Raw genomic sequence first — 22049 nt, forward strand, 5'->3', positions numbered from 1 at the left:
ACCCTACCCAACCCCTACATCTACCCTATCCCTACCCTACCCTACCCTACCCCCACTATACCCCTACCCTACCCCAAACCTACCACTACCCTACCCCTACCTTACCTACACCCTACCCCCATCCTACCCCTACCCCCATTCTACCCCTACCCTCCCCGACCCTATCCCTTTCCTACCTCTATCCCACCCGTACCCCTATCTTACGCCTATCCTACCCCTACCCTACCACTTCCCTATCCTACCCGTAAACTGTGATAACTCGGCTAATATATACCAATGATACCAATATAAAACATAGCCTATAGCACTCCCCGATAATGTAGCATTCTACTGGTGAAAGAATTTTTAAAATCGGACCAGTAGTTCCGAAGATTACCCCATTTAAAAAATGTGACAAACTTACAAACTTTACCTCTTTATAATATTAGTAAGTATAGATTACTTGATTATGAAACATGGCTATTAACTCGCGTGATATTAGGTCGGAGTATGCCCGACTAGTTTTGAACCCATACGGGGCCCTTAGTCATGAGCTGGTTCTTGCAACGCGGTACAATCCAAACTATAAACTAGTAGGACACACTCTAAGCTTATATCACGTGAGTTTTAACCGTGTTTCATAATCAATTAATATATTTTCATAAACAATGGCCCCATCTGCCATCTCACCTGAGCCTGTTAAGTAGCCATGTCACGTTTATCGTTAATTAAAAAATGAATGTCAATTAAAAAATGTATGGGGGTGATATTTATTTATTATCGACAGGCCACGTGATCAAATTATCGATCATAAATATGTTATCACCATACATTTTATTATTTTTAACCGACTTCCAAAAAGGAGGAGGTTCTACGTTCGGCTGTATGTATGTTTTTTTTTTTTTTTTTTTTTTTTATTTTTAAAGCGTTAACGTCTGTAGAAAGAAAATCCATGCCCTATGACTACAGGCCCTGATGTTATGCGGCCATGCAATCTATAATGGAAGCGATAATGGAAGTGGTACAAGTATTTGTTACGTAAGGTTTTTACTGGAACGCTAAATCACTTAGCGGCATGTATTTGCTGTACGGTGGCAAATAACAGCCGAAGCCTACCAACAGACCAGAACTGAGACAATTTAGAAATTAAAGAATCCTAAACTTTCCCAAGAATCGATGTGGTTCTACGACAAATTGACGTTAAAACAGTGACCCCACTTTGACCTACTAACGCACTAAAATAATTCGAAGTCATGTTAAAAAAGTTACGGGATCAAAAATACCCCGTAACTTTTAACTGCAGTTTTAGTCCGGGACAATAATACCCCGTACACATGAACGTAAATACAAGCAAATTAGTACCATTGTTAACGTGTAAGACAGCTTACCGGTATATCCACGCCCGCCAGGGGTATTCTCCCTGCAACACGGAGCGGAGCGTTGGTCTGAGCGCACGGGGGTTGCCTTCTGGAACGTACTTGCCACATGTGGTGTAGTCCTGGTCCTTATCCCTGAAAATTATTCAACTAAAACTCCTTTACACACGCTTGACATAATTAGTAATCGAAAAGTTTAAAAAGCGCCATCTGTTGTAACTCTGCTGAATTACGACAAAACATAAGTAACAGCGCCATCTGTTGTAACTCTGCTGAACTACGACACACCATAAGTAAAAGCGCCATCTGTTGTAACACTGCTAAACTACGACAAAACATAAATCATAAATCATAAATCATAAATCATTTATTGCCAGAATGTGGTCATATACAGATATTGTTACATTTTAATGTTCCTACACAATCTGCCTCATAGGCGTGCAAGCCGAGTACATTATTATAATTTTTATTTACTAATTTTAGAACTGTCAATCATTTATAATGTCATTTCATAAATTAAAGTCATATAACAAACATAATAAAATAAAATTAAACGAAAGTAATATTGTCAAAACATTAAGTATAAAGGAGATCATTCACGCTCCATACATTTTTGGGCTCTTTTTGAAAGTGCCGGCCAACAAAAAAAAATGGCACGAATCGTTAGAGTTAGCCATTGGGAGTAATAACTAATATGGCATGAAAGTTGTAGGAGGGCTCTGAACCAAGTTATACAGGTTCGAAGATTCGTTATTTCCATACATTTTGTCGATTTTCAAAAGTGCCCGCCAAGAAAAAAATCTGGTACGTATCGTTAGAACTGCCTATTTGGAGCAATACTTAGTACGCCACAAATGATGTAGGAGTGCTCTTAACCAAGTTATACAGGTTCGATTACTCGTCACTTCTATACATTTTACTGAGTTTTGTAAGTGCCAACCAACAAAATAAATGATACGTATCGTTATAACTAACTATTTGCAGCAATAGTTATTATCGCATAAACATTGTAATGTAGCTCTCTGTCAAGTTATACAGTTTCGATGATTAGTTAAATCCATACATCTTATTGATTTTTTAAAGTGCCGTTTTACAAAAATATGGTACTTATCGTTAGAACTGCCCATTTTGAGCAATATTTAGTATGACACAAATGCTGTAGTTTTGGTCTGAACCAAGTTATAAAGGTACGATGCCTCGTCACTTCTATGACTTTAATTGAGTTTTGTGCCCACCAACAATACTAATGAAACGTATCGTTATAACTGGTTATTAGCGGCAATAGTTATTAGAACACGAATATTGTAGAATTGCTCTGAACCAAGTTATACAATTTTGATGGCCCGTTATATCATTTTATTGATTTATAAGTTGCCTGCCAATAAAATTCTTATAGGTATTGTTTTAACTGGTCATTTAGAACAGTATTTAGTTGGTTAGTATAGCAGACACTTTGTGGAAATGCTGTGAGACAAGTTATACACGTGTGACTATTTGTTATATCCATGAATTTCATTAAATATTGAGTGCCAGCCATAAAAAATGGTACGGATCATTAGAACTGACTGTCTGTAATAGGAACTGGGAGTAATAGTTAGTATTGTACAAATGCTGTAAGCCTGCTCTGAGCCAGAAGAAAGAACTTAAAAAAAATATTTTTATTTCACTCTACCCAAAATCCACAATAACAAAACAATTTTTAAATGCATTTGCACAATAATGTAGCATTGCATGTGGCACACAAACACATTCTATATTTTATTATTGTTATATGTTTTCTAACTCTTCGGACAACAACATCTCGGAAATCAATGTATGAAAGTTAGGAATCATGAAACTTATATAACTTTGTTCAGATATCTATTGCTCCTAATGTCTAGTTTTAACGATATATGTTTTTGGAGAACGGTATTTTAAAAAAATCCATAAAATATATGGATTTGATTAATCGTCGAAACAGTATATCTTGATTCGGAGATATACTACAACGTTTATGCCATTATATCTGGAAATTGCTAGTTATGACGATACGTATCATTAATTTTGTTTGTGGGCACTTTCAAAATTCAATAAAATACATAAAAGTGACGAGACATCGAACCTTATACAGGTATACTTGGTTCAGAACAAGCCTGCATCATTTGTGCAATACTAAATATTGCTCCAAATGTTCAGTTCTAACGATAAGTACCATATTTTTGTAAAACGGCACTTTAAATATTCAATAAGATAGATGGATTTGACGAACCATCGAAACTGTATAACTTGACACAGAGCTACATTACAATATTTATGCTATAGTAATAGTAATGCTGCAAATGGCTCATTTATTTTGTTGGTGGGCATTTACGAAACTCAGTAAAATGTATAGAAGTGACGAGTCATCGAACCTGTATAACTTGGTTAAGAGCACTCCTACAACATTTGTACTATACCAACTATTGTTCCAAATAGGCAGTTCTGACGATACGTACCCGTTTTTTTTCTTGGCGGGCACTTTTGAAAATCGACAAAATGTATGGAAATAACGAATCTTCGAACCTGTATAACTTGGTTCAGAGCCCTCCTACAACTTTCATGCCATATTAGCTATTACTCCAAATGGCTAGTTCTAACGATTCATGCCATTTTTGTTCGTTGGCCGGCACTTTTAAAAAGGGCCCAAAATGAATGATCTCCTTTACATGTTATTAATCTATACTAATATTATAAAGAGGTAAAGTTTGTAAGTTTGTCACATTTTTTAAATGGGGTAATCTTCGGAACTACTGGTCCGATTTTAAAAATTCTTTCACCAGTAGAATGCTACATTATCGGGGAGTGCTATAGGCTATATTTTATATTGGTATCATTGGTATATATTAGCCGAGTTATCACAGTTTACGGGTAGGATAGGGAAGTGGTAGGGTAGGGGTAGGATAGGCGTAAGATAGGGGTACGGGTGGGATAGAGGTAGGAAAGGGATAGGGTCGGGGAGGGTAGGGGTAGAATGGGGGTAGGGGTAGGGTAGTGGTAGGTTTGGGGTAGGGTAGGGGTATAGTGGGGGTAGGGTAGGGTAGGGTAGGGATAGGGTAGATGTAGGGGTTGGGTAGGGTAGGGTTGGGGTAGTGGTAGGGTAGGGGTAGTAGTAAAGTTGACATCGAAATTTACGCGGACGAAGTCGCGGGCGTCCGCTAGTATTATTATATTAGCATAGAAGTCTCTATTTCTCTTGGTCATACCACCACTCTCGAAGGACTGGACCGATTTTGCTAAGGGTAGGAGTAAGATAGAGAAGTTATAGGGTAGGGTAGGGTACGGGTAGAGAAGCGTAGGGGTACGGGTGGGATAGGGGTAGGAAAGGGATAGGGTACGGGTAGGGTGTAGGTAAGGTAGGGGTAGGGTAGGGGTAGGTTTGGGGTAGGGTAGGGTTAGGGTAGGGGTAGGGTGGGGGTAGGGTAGGGTTAGGGTAGGGGTAGTGTAGGGTAGGGGTAGGGCAGGGTTAGGGTAGGGGTAGTAGTAAAGTTGACATCGAAATTTACGCGGACGAAGTCGCGGGCGTCCGCTAGTATAAAATAATTTGTCATTAAGGAACTCTGCTACTGTGTAATATCCTCTGATACTGTGTAACAGCGCCATCTGTTGTAACACTGCTAAACTACGACAAAACATAAGTAACAGCGCCATCTGATGTAACACTGCTAATTTAAGACACAGCATAAGTAAAAGCGCCATCTGTAGTAACACTGTTGAACTACGACAAAACATAAGTAACAGCGCCACCTGTAGTAACTCTGCTAAACTACGACACAACTTAAGTAACAGCGCCACCTGTAGTAACTCTGCTAAACTACGACACAACATAAGTAAAAGCGCCCTCTGTTGTAACTCTGCTGAACTACAATACAACATAAGTAAAAGCGCCATCTGTTGTAACTCTGCTGAACTACGACACAACATAAGTAAAAGCGCCATCTGTTGTAACTCTGCTGAACTACGACACAATATTAGTAAAAGCGCCATCTGTTGTAACTCTGCTAAACTACGACACAACGTTAGTAAAAGCGCCATCTGTAGTAACACTGTTGAACTACGACAAAACATAAGTAACAGCGCCACCTGTAGTAACTCTGCTAAGCTACGACACGACATAAGGAAGTCCAGCGCCGAATTCAATTGGACTTTAACGACATAATTGTAATTATTGTAAACTAACTATAACGTAACTAGTAGGAGCTTGTAAAGTCAAGCAAATGCAACACTAGAGATGGCGCTACTAGATGTTGAAAGGAGAGCCACAGAAATTTTATTTCAATCGTGTGATTTTTTGTTTATTCATAAATTTCTTTGTAACAGAAAGTTTAGCCCTTTAGCTAAGTTACACATCAATCTTTGTACAAAAGCTAAATTATTCGCTATTAATAATATAATAATTAAGCATCGTTAAACAAATGGGGATGACATTCGTAAAAAGCGAATTCATATTGTGTAAATATTGGCTACACTAATGCCATAATAATTTCTACTATTAAAGTCTAAGAGGCCAGACCATCTTTATTTATCTATATCTATACTAATATTATAAAGAGGTAAAGTTTGTAAGTTTGTAAGTTTGTAAGTTTGTAACAATTTTTTGAAATGGGGTAATCTTCGGAACTACTGGACCGATTTTAAAAATTCTTTCACCAGTAGAATGCTACGTTATCGGGGAGTGCTATAGGCTATATTTATATTTCTATCATATATAACTACTGAGATATCGCGGGTTTTCTCTTACAGGTCAGGCCGAAAAACTTACTTTTTCGCATGCGCTGCCTCAACCATTGCGTATAACTGAAATAAATGTATGGAGGCTTTTTGAACCTTTAAAAGTTCTACAAAAAAGTCCGCGACACCATATATCTATCTTTTATATTTTAGCAGATATAGTACCTTTAGTACTTTAATAAATTATTTAAATTTTAAACTAAGGTTTACGTCATTATTTACACAACTAAACTTAAATCCTTATCAAAATAAATTATTTAATAATCACAAGGATATTATAGAGATAAGATTTGCCCTTTACAGTATGTTAATTAGTTATATAGTTTCGGAGATAATACAAAATTTCTGAAAGTCGCAGAAATGCCGCTATATGTCGCCCCGCGGTTTCAATTACGTGGTTCCCGTTCCCGTATGAATATGAGGACCAAACATAGCCTATGACACTCGCAAATAATGTAGCTTTCTATTGGTAAAAGAATTTTCCAAATCGGTCCAGTAGATCCAGAGATTACCCCCGACAACCACACAAACTTTACCTCTTTCATAGTATTAGCATAGAAGTCGCTTGGGAAATTATAGTCTTTTGGTCATTGCACCACGCACAAAAGGCTGGACCAATTTTGCTGAGGGTAGGGATAGGATAGAGGTAGGGAAGGGGTAGGATAGAGGTAGGGTAGGGAAAGTGTAGGGTAGGGTAGGGTAGGGTAGGGTACGGATAAGGTAGGGGTAGTGTAGGGTAGGGGCAAGGTAGAGGTAGGGGAAGGATATGGAAAGTCTAGGGTAGGGGAGGAGTAGGATAGGGGTAGGGTAGGGTAGGGGTAGGGTACGGGTAGGGTAGGGTTAGGGTAGGGATAAGGTAGGGGTAGGGAAGGGTTAGGGTTAGCGGTAGGGTAGGAGTAAGGTAGGGGTAGGTTAGGGGTAGGGTAGGATAGGGTATGGATAGGTTACGGGTAGGGTTAGGGTAGGGTAAGGTGGGGGGAGGGAAGGGTTAGCGTTAGCGGTAGGGTAGGAGTAGGGTAGGGAGGGTAGGGTTGGGTAGGTTTACGAGTAGGGTAAGATAGAGGTAGAGAAGTTTACATCAATTTTTACGCGGACGAAGTCGCGGGCGTCCGCTAGTAATTTATAAAAGATGAAAGTTTCTCAAAAGAGCACGGAGTCTTTTTGACCCCTTGTTTTCTTTTACCTACAGATTGAAGTGGCGGATTTACCAGCAAGCTAAGTAAGCTGCAGTCTAGGGCAGCAGATTTCAGAGGGCGGTTATGGGCCAAATAGTTTTTACTAAAGAAATAAAGATCTAAACTCTTGAAAAGTTCAAGGAAAATTTCAATATCTTAGTCCTATTGTGCGTACTAAAAATATTCATAAAAGTATCAATGTTACCGACGAATAAAATATAATACCTAAAACAATAGTGTCGAATTTCAGAAGACAGTAGAGGCGGCAAAAATATAATAGCCTACTGGCGGCATATATGTAAATATAGATACATATATGTAACTATAGATATGTATTTGTAAATCCACCACTGGATTGTAATAAAACTGAGCTAGCGACGAACGCCTAAATAACCCAACAAATATGTTTTACTTAAACCAGAAAATGTAAAATAATATAACACTCACCTAAACCGAAGCAGACTCTGTGACAAGCAACAAATGACCTCACTCGACGCGCAGTTTACGTCGTTCAACCTGCAATATGTTCATTTTATTATTGTAATTATCAACTTAAGGATCCGCCGTTGACTACAATCTCACCAGCAGGGTCATTATGTAACTCGGTGAACGCTTTAAAATCACAGTCACGACAACAAATGACAGCGATTTTTCGTTTTTGCGATCATGTAACACACATCTCCCACCGAAATGACGTCATCTTGGATCGTTCTCTGTCACGGTCACTTGTAGGGATTTATCCAAGTTGTAACGCAGTTTTTTGTATCGATAGTCAGTTTAAGCGATTATGTAAGCATAATGATCATAGGACTGGGTGACACAGAAGTTGTCAAAGTCAATCGCTATAGAAACTAATAGAGAGCAGTGTTTTAACAAAGTTTACTTGACGCCTGTGATTCAATAATTACAAATTAAAGGACTTTTAAGATTTTTTTGAATTTTGTACTATAAATGTATTATGTTACAAGTCAATAAAATCAGAATTAGAAAGTTATATATCAGTTTTACGTGTAAAATATTAACTATAATTGTGTTACTTTTGTTGTGTTTACTGACATCGCCGTGTCCTACATGTATTTGTATTGTAATTTGGTAAGAGGCATTTTGTAAGAGATGGTACAACCTAAGAAGAAAGCGGGCGGATTTGTTAGGCGTAGGATAAAAATCCACACCCATTTCGGTTTCTACACTACGTGTAGGTACATCGCATCGGAGCAAATAGATACAAGAAATCGGGCATTTTTGAAAAAAAAAAATTAAAAAAAAAAAAAAAAAAAGGGGGAAAAAATATATCATACGCGTAGAATTGAGAACCTCCTTTTTGTCCTTGAAGTCGGTTAATAAGATATTTAATCAATAAAAATACGACAAAAGTATTCCCGATTACGTTAAAAGTATTCCCGACTTATTAAAAAAAATCGAGTGTAATATTGATCACAACATATTTTTAATTCGGCAGTATTATGTCTCGCAGGGACCACGGGGAATAAACGGTAACTAATATATGCTCTCATCTGTTATTTATTAAATTTTGATTATTAAAGTTTGATGTGTCTGTCTCTCTGTCTGTCTGTGGCGACATAGCTTCCAAACGGATGAAGCGATTTCAATTTAGTTTTTTTGTAGTTCTTAGACAGTTGTGGGGGTGAAAGTGGGAAAGAATAACCGAATGTCTGCAAATATACTCGCGTGGGGTCTCAAATGTTAGCGCACTGAAAGAGAATATTGAGAAATAATTTCATGACCTTCGGGAGGTTTTTCAGAATTTTCAATTTTATAGTTATTTGGGGTAAGAAATGAATGATAGAAAATATTCACATTGACACATTTAAAATATGTTGCCTAGTTTAATTGCGGCATTCAATGTTTATTTTAATTATGAAACTAGCTGGCGCTATAAAGTGTCCTCACGTGAGCCTCATGATGTTGTGCGCCTTCTGCCGCTCGATGAGCGGGTCGTCGCACGAGTAGCACTCGCTGCAGTCTGTGACTCTGCCCACCACGCCTTCGCACGTCAGGCTCGCCTGCGTCACGTTATTAGCTGCAGACAACATCCATCTTTATACAGGGTGCTCGGGAGTATTTTCCAAATCTTGACTTTCATGAATTAAATATTTTTACTATCTGTGATTTTTTCACAGGAAAATGGTGGTCAATACAGTGTTTAATAATTAATTATATTTTTTTGTCAGCTAGTGTCCGCTGAATTGATGATGACGTCTTAAAATAAATTAATAATTACTGTATATATCTAATGTCTATTGGTTACTGAGGCCAAAACGACAATCTCCTATACTTTTAATAAAATATATCGATTGTATTTGATTGTCAAAATGCAGTCTGCGTGGCATAATTAATTAATAAAGAAGAATTTATTTTATTTATTGATTTTCTTAATTATTCTTTTGTGACTATCTTTATTATTCAACTTTTTTTTTCTTCTTCTAAGATTAACTGTAACACTTCTTATTTGTATTTTATTAGTGATATAATTATCTATGTATACTTATACTAAATCTGTAAAGAGGTCAATTCTGTACATGAAATATATTTCCAAAATGAATCAGGGGGTGATTAGTGATTGATACTGGAGCCAAAAGTGCAATCAGGAAAATTTTTGTCTGTCTGTAGGGTACGGTAGGGTAAGGTAGGGTAAAACGGAAGAAGTTACTCCATTCTTACAACGTTGCTACTGTAAGGGCTGGATTAAAGAGGTCTAAGGGCAGACGAAGTCGCGTTAAGTTTACTAATATAATTATTAATGTTCTTCCCTCATAAGGTCCTGACATCAGCGTTGTGGGTACTGATGACACAATAGAAGCTGAGTCAGATCCATTTTATTGGCAGTTGGCACAACACATTTTACTAGTATTGTCATTAATCAATTTTAATATTTAAATGTATTAGTAATGTAAGGTTTCGTAAATATTATTGTCTAAAATGTGATTTTTCTAGTTAAATTTATATGGAATATTATATTGTTAAACAAAAAGGAATTCACAAAAACAATATTGACACGTCCGGCAGTATGGCCGAGTATTTAATTTTAATAAATAAAGTATTCTATGGCTGTACGGTGTAATGCTTTTGCCTTTTTGCATACAAAAACAAAGAAGGAGGAATGGTGACGCGGGGGGATTGAAAAAATGGTGGACGACGAAATTAGATTATCGATTGAATTACTAAATTACGAATCATTATGTGTAAATGAAATGTCAATGAAAATGTACGACAATTAATGTTTACGAGATTTCATGATATTGTCAATGTCGAGATTTACTGTACCTATGGTGAAGATGGAATTAAAATGTATACAAGTTGGACTTAAATTCAATATCTCTAAGTTATGGACGCCTCTTACAATTACACGTTGTGTTGTGTTGACAAATAAATTATTTCTATCTATCTATTAATCTACAAGGTATTGACGAGTCCACTTAAAGCAGCCGAAATGGACAACTAATTTTTTTTTAACTAAAACACTTTTTTATTTTTTGCGTTGCATTTTAATAGGTAGTAAGACTGTCGATATCGACGTGATATAGAAACTGACACTTCGCACTTCACTAGTAAGCTACTTCATGATATCTATCAATGAATAAGTGTGGCTAGGTCATAATAAGGATGTGATATAAAGGAAACAATTTAAGATCTATTTATAAAAGAAATATTTTTTACTCGGACACTATTTATTTTAGAACGCATGTTCCTTTGACATTTTTAATTAATTTTGCTGACAGAATATAACCCTACAGTAGGGATGATGACAGTTTTTTAAATTGTATATAAATTAAGAGTATGCTAATAGTAAAGCAATTTTGTAAAAGTAACAGGGTATCTGCGATCATTACTTTCGGAGCTACAGGGATTTAAAGGGTCAGATTTGCCGCGCTGCCGCGGATCCCTGAAAAACGCTCCATACAAAATGGCACGATTTAGTGACGTCGTTGGCTCGCTGATCGTTAGGTTTGTATGGGCGTTCAAACAAAATTACTTATATCTTTTTTATTTGTGCGTTTATGTTTATAGTTCACGTATTGAAAAATGTCACATTTCATGTAAGGAAGCTAAAACTGTATGAATTTTTATCTAATTACGATAAAAGATTTTTAGCCTATAGCACTCCCCGATAATGTAGCATTCTACTGGTGAAAGAATTTTTAAAATCGGACCAGTAGTTCCGAAGATTACCCCATTTAAAAAATGTGACAAACTTACAAACTTTACCTCTTTATAATATTAGTAAGTATAGATTACTTGATTATGAAACATGGCTATTAACTCGCGTGATATTAGGTCGGAGTATGCCCGACTAGTTTTGAACCCATACGGGGCCCTTAGTCATGAGCTGGTTCTTGCAACGCGGTACAATCCAAACTATAAACTAGTAGGACACACTCTAAGCTTATATCACGTGAGTTTTAACCGTGTTTCATAATCAATTAATATATTTTCATAAACAATGGCCCCATCTGCCATCTCACCTGAGCCTGTTAAGTAGCCATGTCACGTTTATCGTTAATTAAAAAATGAATGTCAATTAAAAAATGTATGGGGGTGATATTTATTTATTATCGACAGGCCACGTGATCAAATTATCGATCATAAATATGTTATCACCATACATTTTATTATTTTTAACCGACTTCCAAAAAGGAGGAGGTTCTACGTTCGGCTGTATGTATGTTTTTTTTTTTTTTTTTTTTTTTTATTTTTAAAGCGTTAACGTCTGTAGAAAGAAAATCCATGCCCTATGACTACAGGCCCTGATGTTATGCGGCCATGCAATCTATAATGGAAGCGATAATGGAAGTGGTACAAGTATTTGTTACGTAAGGTTTTTACTGGAACGCTAAATCACTTAGCGGCATGTATTTGCTGTACGGTGGCAAATAACAGCCGAAGCCTACCAACAGACCAGAACTGAGACAATTTAGAAATTAAAGAATCCTAAACTTTCCCAAGAATCGATGTGGTTCTACGACAAATTGACGTTAAAACAGTGACCCCACTTTGACCTACTAACGCACTAAAATAATTCGAAGTCATGTTAAAAAAGTTACGGGATCAAAAATACCCCGTAACTTTTAACTGCAGTTTTAGTCCGGGACAATAATACCCCGTACACATGAACGTAAATACAAGCAAATTAGTACCATTGTTAACGTGTAAGACAGCTTACCGGTATATCCACGCCCGCCAGGGGTATTCTCCCTGCAACACGGAGCGGAGCGTTGGTCTGAGCGCACGGGGGTTGCCTTCTGGAACGTACTTGCCACATGTGGTGTAGTCCTGGTCCTTATCCCTGAAAATTATTCAACTAAAACTCCTTTACACACGCTTGACATAATTAGTAATCGAAAAGTTTAAAAAGCGCCATCTGTTGTAACTCTGCTGAATTACGACAAAACATAAGTAACAGCGCCATCTGTTGTAACTCTGCTGAACTACGACACACCATAAGTAAAAGCGCCATCTGTTGTAACACTGCTAAACTACGACAAAACATAAATCATAAATCATAAATCATAAATCATTTATTGCCAGAATGTGGTCATATACAGATATTGTTACATTTTAATGTTCCTACACAATCTGCCTCATAGGCGTGCAAGCCGAGTACATTATTATAATTTTTATTTACTAATTTTAGAACTGTCAATCATTTATAATGTCATTTCATAAATTAAAGTCATATAACAAACATAATAAAATAAAATTAAACGAAAGTAATATTGTCAAAACATTAAGTATAAAGGAGATCATTCACGCTCCATACATTTTTGGGCTCTTTTTGAAAGTGCCGGCCAACAAAAAAAAATGGCACGAATCGTTAGAGTTAGCCATTGGGAGTAATAACTAATATGGCATGAAAGTTGTAGGAGGGCTCTGAACCAAGTTATACAGGTTCGAAGATTCGTTATTTCCATACATTTTGTCGATTTTCAAAAGTGCCCGCCAAGAAAAAAATCTGGTACGTATCGTTAGAACTGCCTATTTGGAGCAATACTTAGTACGCCACAAATGATGTAGGAGTGCTCTTAACCAAGTTATACAGGTTCGATTACTCGTCACTTCTATACATTTTACTGAGTTTTGTAAGTGCCAACCAACAAAATAAATGATACGTATCGTTATAACTAACTATTTGCAGCAATAGTTATTATCGCATAAACATTGTAATGTAGCTCTCTGTCAAGTTATACAGTTTCGATGATTAGTTAAATCCATACATCTTATTGATTTTTTAAAGTGCCGTTTTACAAAAATATGGTACTTATCGTTAGAACTGCCCATTTTGAGCAATATTTAGTATGACACAAATGCTGTAGTTTTGGTCTGAACCAAGTTATAAAGGTACGATGCCTCGTCACTTCTATGACTTTAATTGAGTTTTGTGCCCACCAACAATACTAATGAAACGTATCGTTATAACTGGTTATTAGCGGCAATAGTTATTAGAACACGAATATTGTAGAATTGCTCTGAACCAAGTTATACAATTTTGATGGCCCGTTATATCATTTTATTGATTTATAAGTTGCCTGCCAATAAAATTCTTATAGGTATTGTTTTAACTGGTCATTTAGAACAGTATTTAGTTGGTTAGTATAGCAGACACTTTGTGGAAATGCTGTGAGACAAGTTATACACGTGTGACTATTTGTTATATCCATGAATTTCATTAAATATTGAGTGCCAGCCATAAAAAATGGTACGGATCATTAGAACTGACTGTCTGTAATAGGAACTGGGAGTAATAGTTAGTATTGTACAAATGCTGTAAGCCTGCTCTGAGCCAGAAGAAAGAACTTAAAAAAAATATTTTTATTTCACTCTACCCAAAATCCACAATAACAAAACAATTTTTAAATGCATTTGCACAATAATGTAGCATTGCATGTGGCACACAAACACATTCTATATTTTATTATTGTTATATGTTTTCTAACTCTTCGGACAACAACATCTCGGAAATCAATGTATGAAAGTTAGGAATCATGAAACTTATATAACTTTGTTCAGATATCTATTGCTCCTAATGTCTAGTTTTAACGATATATGTTTTTGGAGAACGGTATTTTAAAAAAATCCATAAAATATATGGATTTGATTAATCGTCGAAACAGTATATCTTGATTCGGAGATATACTACAACGTTTATGCCATTATATCTGGAAATTGCTAGTTATGACGATACGTATCATTAATTTTGTTTGTGGGCACTTTCAAAATTCAATAAAATACATAAAAGTGACGAGACATCGAACCTTATACAGGTATACTTGGTTCAGAACAAGCCTGCATCATTTGTGCAATACTAAATATTGCTCCAAATGTTCAGTTCTAACGATAAGTACCATATTTTTGTAAAACGGCACTTTAAATATTCAATAAGATAGATGGATTTGACGAACCATCGAAACTGTATAACTTGACACAGAGCTACATTACAATATTTATGCTATAGTAATAGTAATGCTGCAAATGGCTCATTTATTTTGTTGGTGGGCATTTACGAAACTCAGTAAAATGTATAGAAGTGACGAGTCATCGAACCTGTATAACTTGGTTAAGAGCACTCCTACAACATTTGTACTATACCAACTATTGTTCCAAATAGGCAGTTCTGACGATACGTACCCGTTTTTTTTCTTGGCGGGCACTTTTGAAAATCGACAAAATGTATGGAAATAACGAATCTTCGAACCTGTATAACTTGGTTCAGAGCCCTCCTACAACTTTCATGCCATATTAGCTATTACTCCAAATGGCTAGTTCTAACGATTCATGCCATTTTTGTTCGTTGGCCGGCACTTTTAAAAAGGGCCCAAAATGAATGATCTCCTTTACATGTTATTAATCTATACTAATATTATAAAGAGGTAAAGTTTGTAAGTTTGTCACATTTTTTAAATGGGGTAATCTTCGGAACTACTGGTCCGATTTTAAAAATTCTTTCACCAGTAGAATGCTACATTATCGGGGAGTGCTATAGGCTATATTTTATATTGGTATCATTGGTATATATTAGCCGAGTTATCACAGTTTACGGGTAGGATAGGGAAGTGGTAGGGTAGGGGTAGGATAGGCGTAAGATAGGGGTACGGGTGGGATAGAGGTAGGAAAGGGATAGGGTCGGGGAGGGTAGGGGTAGAATGGGGGTAGGGGTAGGGTAGTGGTAGGTTTGGGGTAGGGTAGGGGTATAGTGGGGGTAGGGTAGGGTAGGGTAGGGATAGGGTAGATGTAGGGGTTGGGTAGGGTAGGGTTGGGGTAGTGGTAGGGTAGGGGTAGTAGTAAAGTTGACATCGAAATTTACGCGGACGAAGTCGCGGGCGTCCGCTAGTATTATTATATTAGCATAGAAGTCTCTATTTCTCTTGGTCATACCACCACTCTCGAAGGACTGGACCGATTTTGCTAAGGGTAGGAGTAAGATAGAGAAGTTATAGGGTAGGGTAGGGTACGGGTAGAGAAGCGTAGGGGTACGGGTGGGATAGGGGTAGGAAAGGGATAGGGTACGGGTAGGGTGTAGGTAAGGTAGGGGTAGGGTAGGGGTAGGTTTGGGGTAGGGTAGGGTTAGGGTAGGGGTAGGGTGGGGGTAGGGTAGGGTTAGGGTAGGGGTAGTGTAGGGTAGGGGTAGGGCAGGGTTAGGGTAGGGGTAGTAGTAAAGTTGACATCGAAATTTACGCGGACGAAGTCGCGGGCGTCCGCTAGTATAAAATAATTTGTCATTAAGGAACTCTGCTACTGTGTAATATCCTCTGATACTGTGTAACAGCGCCATCTGTTGTAACACTGCTAAACTACGACAAAACATAAGTAACAGCGCCATCTGATGTAACACTGCTAATTTAAGACACAGCATAAGTAAAAGCGCCATCTGTAGTAACACTGTTGAACTACGACAAAACATAAGTAACAGCGCCACCTGTAGTAACTCTGCTAAACTACGACACAACTTAAGTAACAGCGCCACCTGTAGTAACTCTGCTAAACTACGACACAACATAAGTAAAAGCGCCCTCTGTTGTAACTCTGCTGAACTACAATACAACATAAGTAAAAGCGCCATCTGTTGTAACTCTGCTGAACTACGACACAACATAAGTAAAAGCGCCATCTGTTGTAACTCTGCTGAACTACGACACAATATTAGTAAAAGCGCCATCTGTTGTAACTCTGCTAAACTACGACACAACGTTAGTAAAAGCGCCATCTGTAGTAACACTGTTGAACTACGACAAAACATAAGTAACAGCGCCACCTGTAGTAACTCTGCTAAGCTACGACACGACATAAGGAAGTCCAGCGCCGAATTCAATTGGACTTTAACGACATAATTGTAATTATTGTAAACTAACTATAACGTAACTAGTAGGAGCTTGTAAAGTCAAGCAAATGCAACACTAGAGATGGCGCTACTAGATGTTGAAAGGAGAGCCACAGAAATTTTATTTCAATCGTGTGATTTTTTGTTTATTCATAAATTTCTTTGTAACAGAAAGTTTAGCCCTTTAGCTAAGTTACACATCAATCTTTGTACAAAAGCTAAATTATTCGCTATTAATAATATAATAATTAAGCATCGTTAAACAAATGGGGATGACATTCGTAAAAAGCGAATTCATATTGTGTAAATATTGGCTACACTAATGCCATAATAATTTCTACTATTAAAGTCTAAGAGGCCAGACCATCTTTATTTATCTATATCTATACTAATATTATAAAGAGGTAAAGTTTGTAAGTTTGTAAGTTTGTAAGTTTGTAACAATTTTTTGAAATGGGGTAATCTTCGGAACTACTGGACCGATTTTAAAAATTCTTTCACCAGTAGAATGCTACGTTATCGGGGAGTGCTATAGGCTATATTTATATTTCTATCATATATAACTACTGAGATATCGCGGGTTTTCTCTTACAGGTCAGGCCGAAAAACTTACTTTTTCGCATGCGCTGCCTCAACCATTGCGTATAACTGAAATAAATGTATGGAGGCTTTTTGAACCTTTAAAAGTTCTACAAAAAAGTCCGCGACACCATATATCTATCTTTTATATTTTAGCAGATATAGTACCTTTAGTACTTTAATAAATTATTTAAATTTTAAACTAAGGTTTACGTCATTATTTACACAACTAAACTTAAATCCTTATCAAAATAAATTATTTAATAATCACAAGGATATTATAGAGATAAGATTTGCCCTTTACAGTATGTTAATTAGTTATATAGTTTCGGAGATAATACAAAATTTCTGAAAGTCGCAGAAATGCCGCTATATGTCGCCCCGCGGTTTCAATTACGTGGTTCCCGTTCCCGTATGAATATGAGGACCAAACATAGCCTATGACACTCGCAAATAATGTAGCTTTCTATTGGTAAAAGAATTTTCCAAATCGGTCCAGTAGATCCAGAGATTACCCCCGACAACCACACAAACTTTACCTCTTTCATAGTATTAGCATAGAAGTCGCTTGGGAAATTATAGTCTTTTGGTCATTGCACCACGCACAAAAGGCTGGACCAATTTTGCTGAGGGTAGGGATAGGATAGAGGTAGGGAAGGGGTAGGATAGAGGTAGGGTAGGGAAAGTGTAGGGTAGGGTAGGGTAGGGTAGGGTACGGATAAGGTAGGGGTAGTGTAGGGTAGGGGCAAGGTAGAGGTAGGGGAAGGATATGGAAAGTCTAGGGTAGGGGAGGAGTAGGATAGGGGTAGGGTAGGGTAGGGGTAGGGTACGGGTAGGGTAGGGTTAGGGTAGGGATAAGGTAGGGGTAGGGAAGGGTTAGGGTTAGCGGTAGGGTAGGAGTAAGGTAGGGGTAGGTTAGGGGTAGGGTAGGATAGGGTATGGATAGGTTACGGGTAGGGTTAGGGTAGGGTAAGGTGGGGGGAGGGAAGGGTTAGCGTTAGCGGTAGGGTAGGAGTAGGGTAGGGAGGGTAGGGTTGGGTAGGTTTACGAGTAGGGTAAGATAGAGGTAGAGAAGTTTACATCAATTTTTACGCGGACGAAGTCGCGGGCGTCCGCTAGTAATTTATAAAAGATGAAAGTTTCTCAAAAGAGCACGGAGTCTTTTTGACCCCTTGTTTTCTTTTACCTACAGATTGAAGTGGCGGATTTACCAGCAAGCTAAGTAAGCTGCAGTCTAGGGCAGCAGATTTCAGAGGGCGGTTATGGGCCAAATAGTTTTTACTAAAGAAATAAAGATCTAAACTCTTGAAAAGTTCAAGGAAAATTTCAATATCTTAGTCCTATTGTGCGTACTAAAAATATTCATAAAAGTATCAATGTTACCGACGAATAAAATATAATACCTAAAACAATAGTGTCGAATTTCAGAAGACAGTAGAGGCGGCAAAAATATAATAGCCTACTGGCGGCATATATGTAAATATAGATACATATATGTAACTATAGATATGTATTTGTAAATCCACCACTGGATTGTAATAAAACTGAGCTAGCGACGAACGCCTAAATAACCCAACAAATATGTTTTACTTAAACCAGAAAATGTAAAATAATATAACACTCACCTAAACCGAAGCAGACTCTGTGACAAGCAACAAATGACCTCACTCGACGCGCAGTTTACGTCGTTCAACCTGCAATATGTTCATTTTATTATTGTAATTATCAACTTAAGGATCCGCCGTTGACTACAATCTCACCAGCAGGGTCATTATGTAACTCGGTGAACGCTTTAAAATCACAGTCACGACAACAAATGACAGCGATTTTTCGTTTTTGCGATCATGTAACACACATCTCCCACCGAAATGACGTCATCTTGGATCGTTCTCTGTCACGGTCACTTGTAGGGATTTATCCAAGTTGTAACGCAGTTTTTTGTATCGATAGTCAGTTTAAGCGATTATGTAAGCATAATGATCATAGGACTGGGTGACACAGAAGTTGTCAAAGTCAATCGCTATAGAAACTAATAGAGAGCAGTGTTTTAACAAAGTTTACTTGACGCCTGTGATTCAATAATTACAAATTAAAGGACTTTTAAGATTTTTTTGAATTTTGTACTATAAATGTATTATGTTACAAGTCAATAAAATCAGAATTAGAAAGTTATATATCAGTTTTACGTGTAAAATATTAACTATAATTGTGTTACTTTTGTTGTGTTTACTGACATCGCCGTGTCCTACATGTATTTGTATTGTAATTTGGTAAGAGGCATTTTGTAAGAGATGGTACAACCTAAGAAGAAAGCGGGCGGATTTGTTAGGCGTAGGATAAAAATCCACACCCATTTCGGTTTCTACACTACGTGTAGGTACATCGCATCGGAGCAAATAGATACAAGAAATCGGGCATTTTTGAAAAAAAAAAATTAAAAAAAAAAAAAAAAAAAGGGGGAAAAAATATATCATACGCGTAGAATTGAGAACCTCCTTTTTGTCCTTGAAGTCGGTTAATAAGATATTTAATCAATAAAAATACGACAAAAGTATTCCCGATTACGTTAAAAGTATTCCCGACTTATTAAAAAAAATCGAGTGTAATATTGATCACAACATATTTTTAATTCGGCAGTATTATGTCTCGCAGGGACCACGGGGAATAAACGGTAACTAATATATGCTCTCATCTGTTATTTATTAAATTTTGATTATTAAAGTTTGATGTGTCTGTCTCTCTGTCTGTCTGTGGCGACATAGCTTCCAAACGGATGAAGCGATTTCAATTTAGTTTTTTTGTAGTTCTTAGACAGTTGTGGGGGTGAAAGTGGGAAAGAATAACCGAATGTCTGCAAATATACTCGCGTGGGGTCTCAAATGTTAGCGCACTGAAAGAGAATATTGAGAAATAATTTCATGACCTTCGGGAGGTTTTTCAGAATTTTCAATTTTATAGTTATTTGGGGTAAGAAATGAATGATAGAAAATATTCACATTGACACATTTAAAATATGTTGCCTAGTTTAATTGCGGCATTCAATGTTTATTTTAATTATGAAACTAGCTGGCGCTATAAAGTGTCCTCACGTGAGCCTCATGATGTTGTGCGCCTTCTGCCGCTCGATGAGCGGGTCGTCGCACGAGTAGCACTCGCTGCAGTCTGTGACTCTGCCCACCACGCCTTCGCACGTCAGGCTCGCCTGCGTCACGTTATTAGCTGCAGACAACATCCATCTTTATACAGGGTGCTCGGGAGTATTTTCCAAATCTTGACTTTCATGAATTAAATATTTTTACTATCTGTGATTTTTTCACAGGAAAATGGTGGTCAATACAGTGTTTAATAATTAATTATATTTTTTTGTCAGCTAGTGTCCGCTGAATTGATGATGACGTCTTAAAATAAATTAATAATTACTGTATATATCTAATGTCTATTGGTTACTGAGGCCAAAACGACAATCTCCTATACTTTTAATAAAATATATCGATTGTATTTGATTGTCAAAATGCAGTCTGCGTGGCATAATTAATTAATAAAGAAGAATTTATTTTATTTATTGATTTTCTTAATTATTCTTTTGTGACTATCTTTATTATTCAACTTTTTTTTTCTTCTTCTAAGATTAACTGTAACACTTCTTATTTGTATTTTATTAGTGATATAATTATCTATGTATACTTATACTAAATCTGTAAAGAGGTCAATTCTGTACATGAAATATATTTCCAAAATGAATCAGGGGGTGATTAGTGATTGATACTGGAGCCAAAAGTGCAATCAGGAAAATTTTTGTCTGTCTGTAGGGTACGGTAGGGTAAGGTAGGGTAAAACGGAAGAAGTTACTCCATTCTTACAACGTTGCTACTGTAAGGGCTGGATTAAAGAGGTCTAAGGGCAGACGAAGTCGCGTTAAGTTTACTAATATAATTATTAATGTTCTTCCCTCATAAGGTCCTGACATCAGCGTTGTGGGTACTGATGACACAATAGAAGCTGAGTCAGATCCATTTTATTGGCAGTTGGCACAACACATTTTACTAGTATTGTCATTAATCAATTTTAATATTTAAATGTATTAGTAATGTAAGGTTTCGTAAATATTATTGTCTAAAATGTGATTTTTCTAGTTAAATTTATATGGAATATTATATTGTTAAACAAAAAGGAATTCACAAAAACAATATTGACACGTCCGGCAGTATGGCCGAGTATTTAATTTTAATAAATAAAGTATTCTATGGCTGTACGGTGTAATGCTTTTGCCTTTTTGCATACAAAAACAAAGAAGGAGGAATGGTGACGCGGGGGGATTGAAAAAATGGTGGACGACGAAATTAGATTATCGATTGAATTACTAAATTACGAATCATTATGTGTAAATGAAATGTCAATGAAAATGTACGACAATTAATGTTTACGAGATTTCATGATATTGTCAATGTCGAGATTTACTGTACCTATGGTGAAGATGGAATTAAAATGTATACAAGTTGGACTTAAATTCAATATCTCTAAGTTATGGACGCCTCTTACAATTACACGTTGTGTTGTGTTGACAAATAAATTATTTCTATCTATCTATTAATCTACAAGGTATTGACGAGTCCACTTAAAGCAGCCGAAATGGACAACTAATTTTTTTTTAACTAAAACACTTTTTTATTTTTTGCGTTGCATTTTAATAGGTAGTAAGACTGTCGATATCGACGTGATATAGAAACTGACACTTCGCACTTCACTAGTAAGCTACTTCATGATATCTATCAATGAATAAGTGTGGCTAGGTCATAATAAGGATGTGATATAAAGGAAACAATTTAAGATCTATTTATAAAAGAAATATTTTTTACTCGG

General features: G+C 36.7%; 1 protein-coding gene across 1 annotated transcript in view; it reads right to left on the reverse strand.

The window, feature by feature from the left end:
• Positions 1-22049, reverse strand: part of LOC112045704 (uncharacterized) — a 34059-nt gene that overhangs the window by 5262 nt on the left and 6748 nt on the right. The window contains exons 4-8 of the mRNA XM_024081989.2: positions 20279-20408; positions 18815-18883; positions 12459-12581; positions 7724-7792; positions 1368-1490 (exon numbers count right to left, since the gene is read on the reverse strand). Coding sequence (XP_023937757.2) covers positions 1368-1490; positions 7724-7792; positions 12459-12581; positions 18815-18883; positions 20279-20408 — 514 coding nt within the window. The remainder of the gene's footprint in view (positions 1-1367; positions 1491-7723; positions 7793-12458; positions 12582-18814; positions 18884-20278; positions 20409-22049) is intronic.

Source organism: Bicyclus anynana, chromosome 26 (genome assembly GCF_947172395.1).
Source record: "Bicyclus anynana chromosome 26, ilBicAnyn1.1, whole genome shotgun sequence".
NCBI classification, from domain to species: Eukaryota; Metazoa; Arthropoda; class Insecta; order Lepidoptera; family Nymphalidae; genus Bicyclus; species Bicyclus anynana.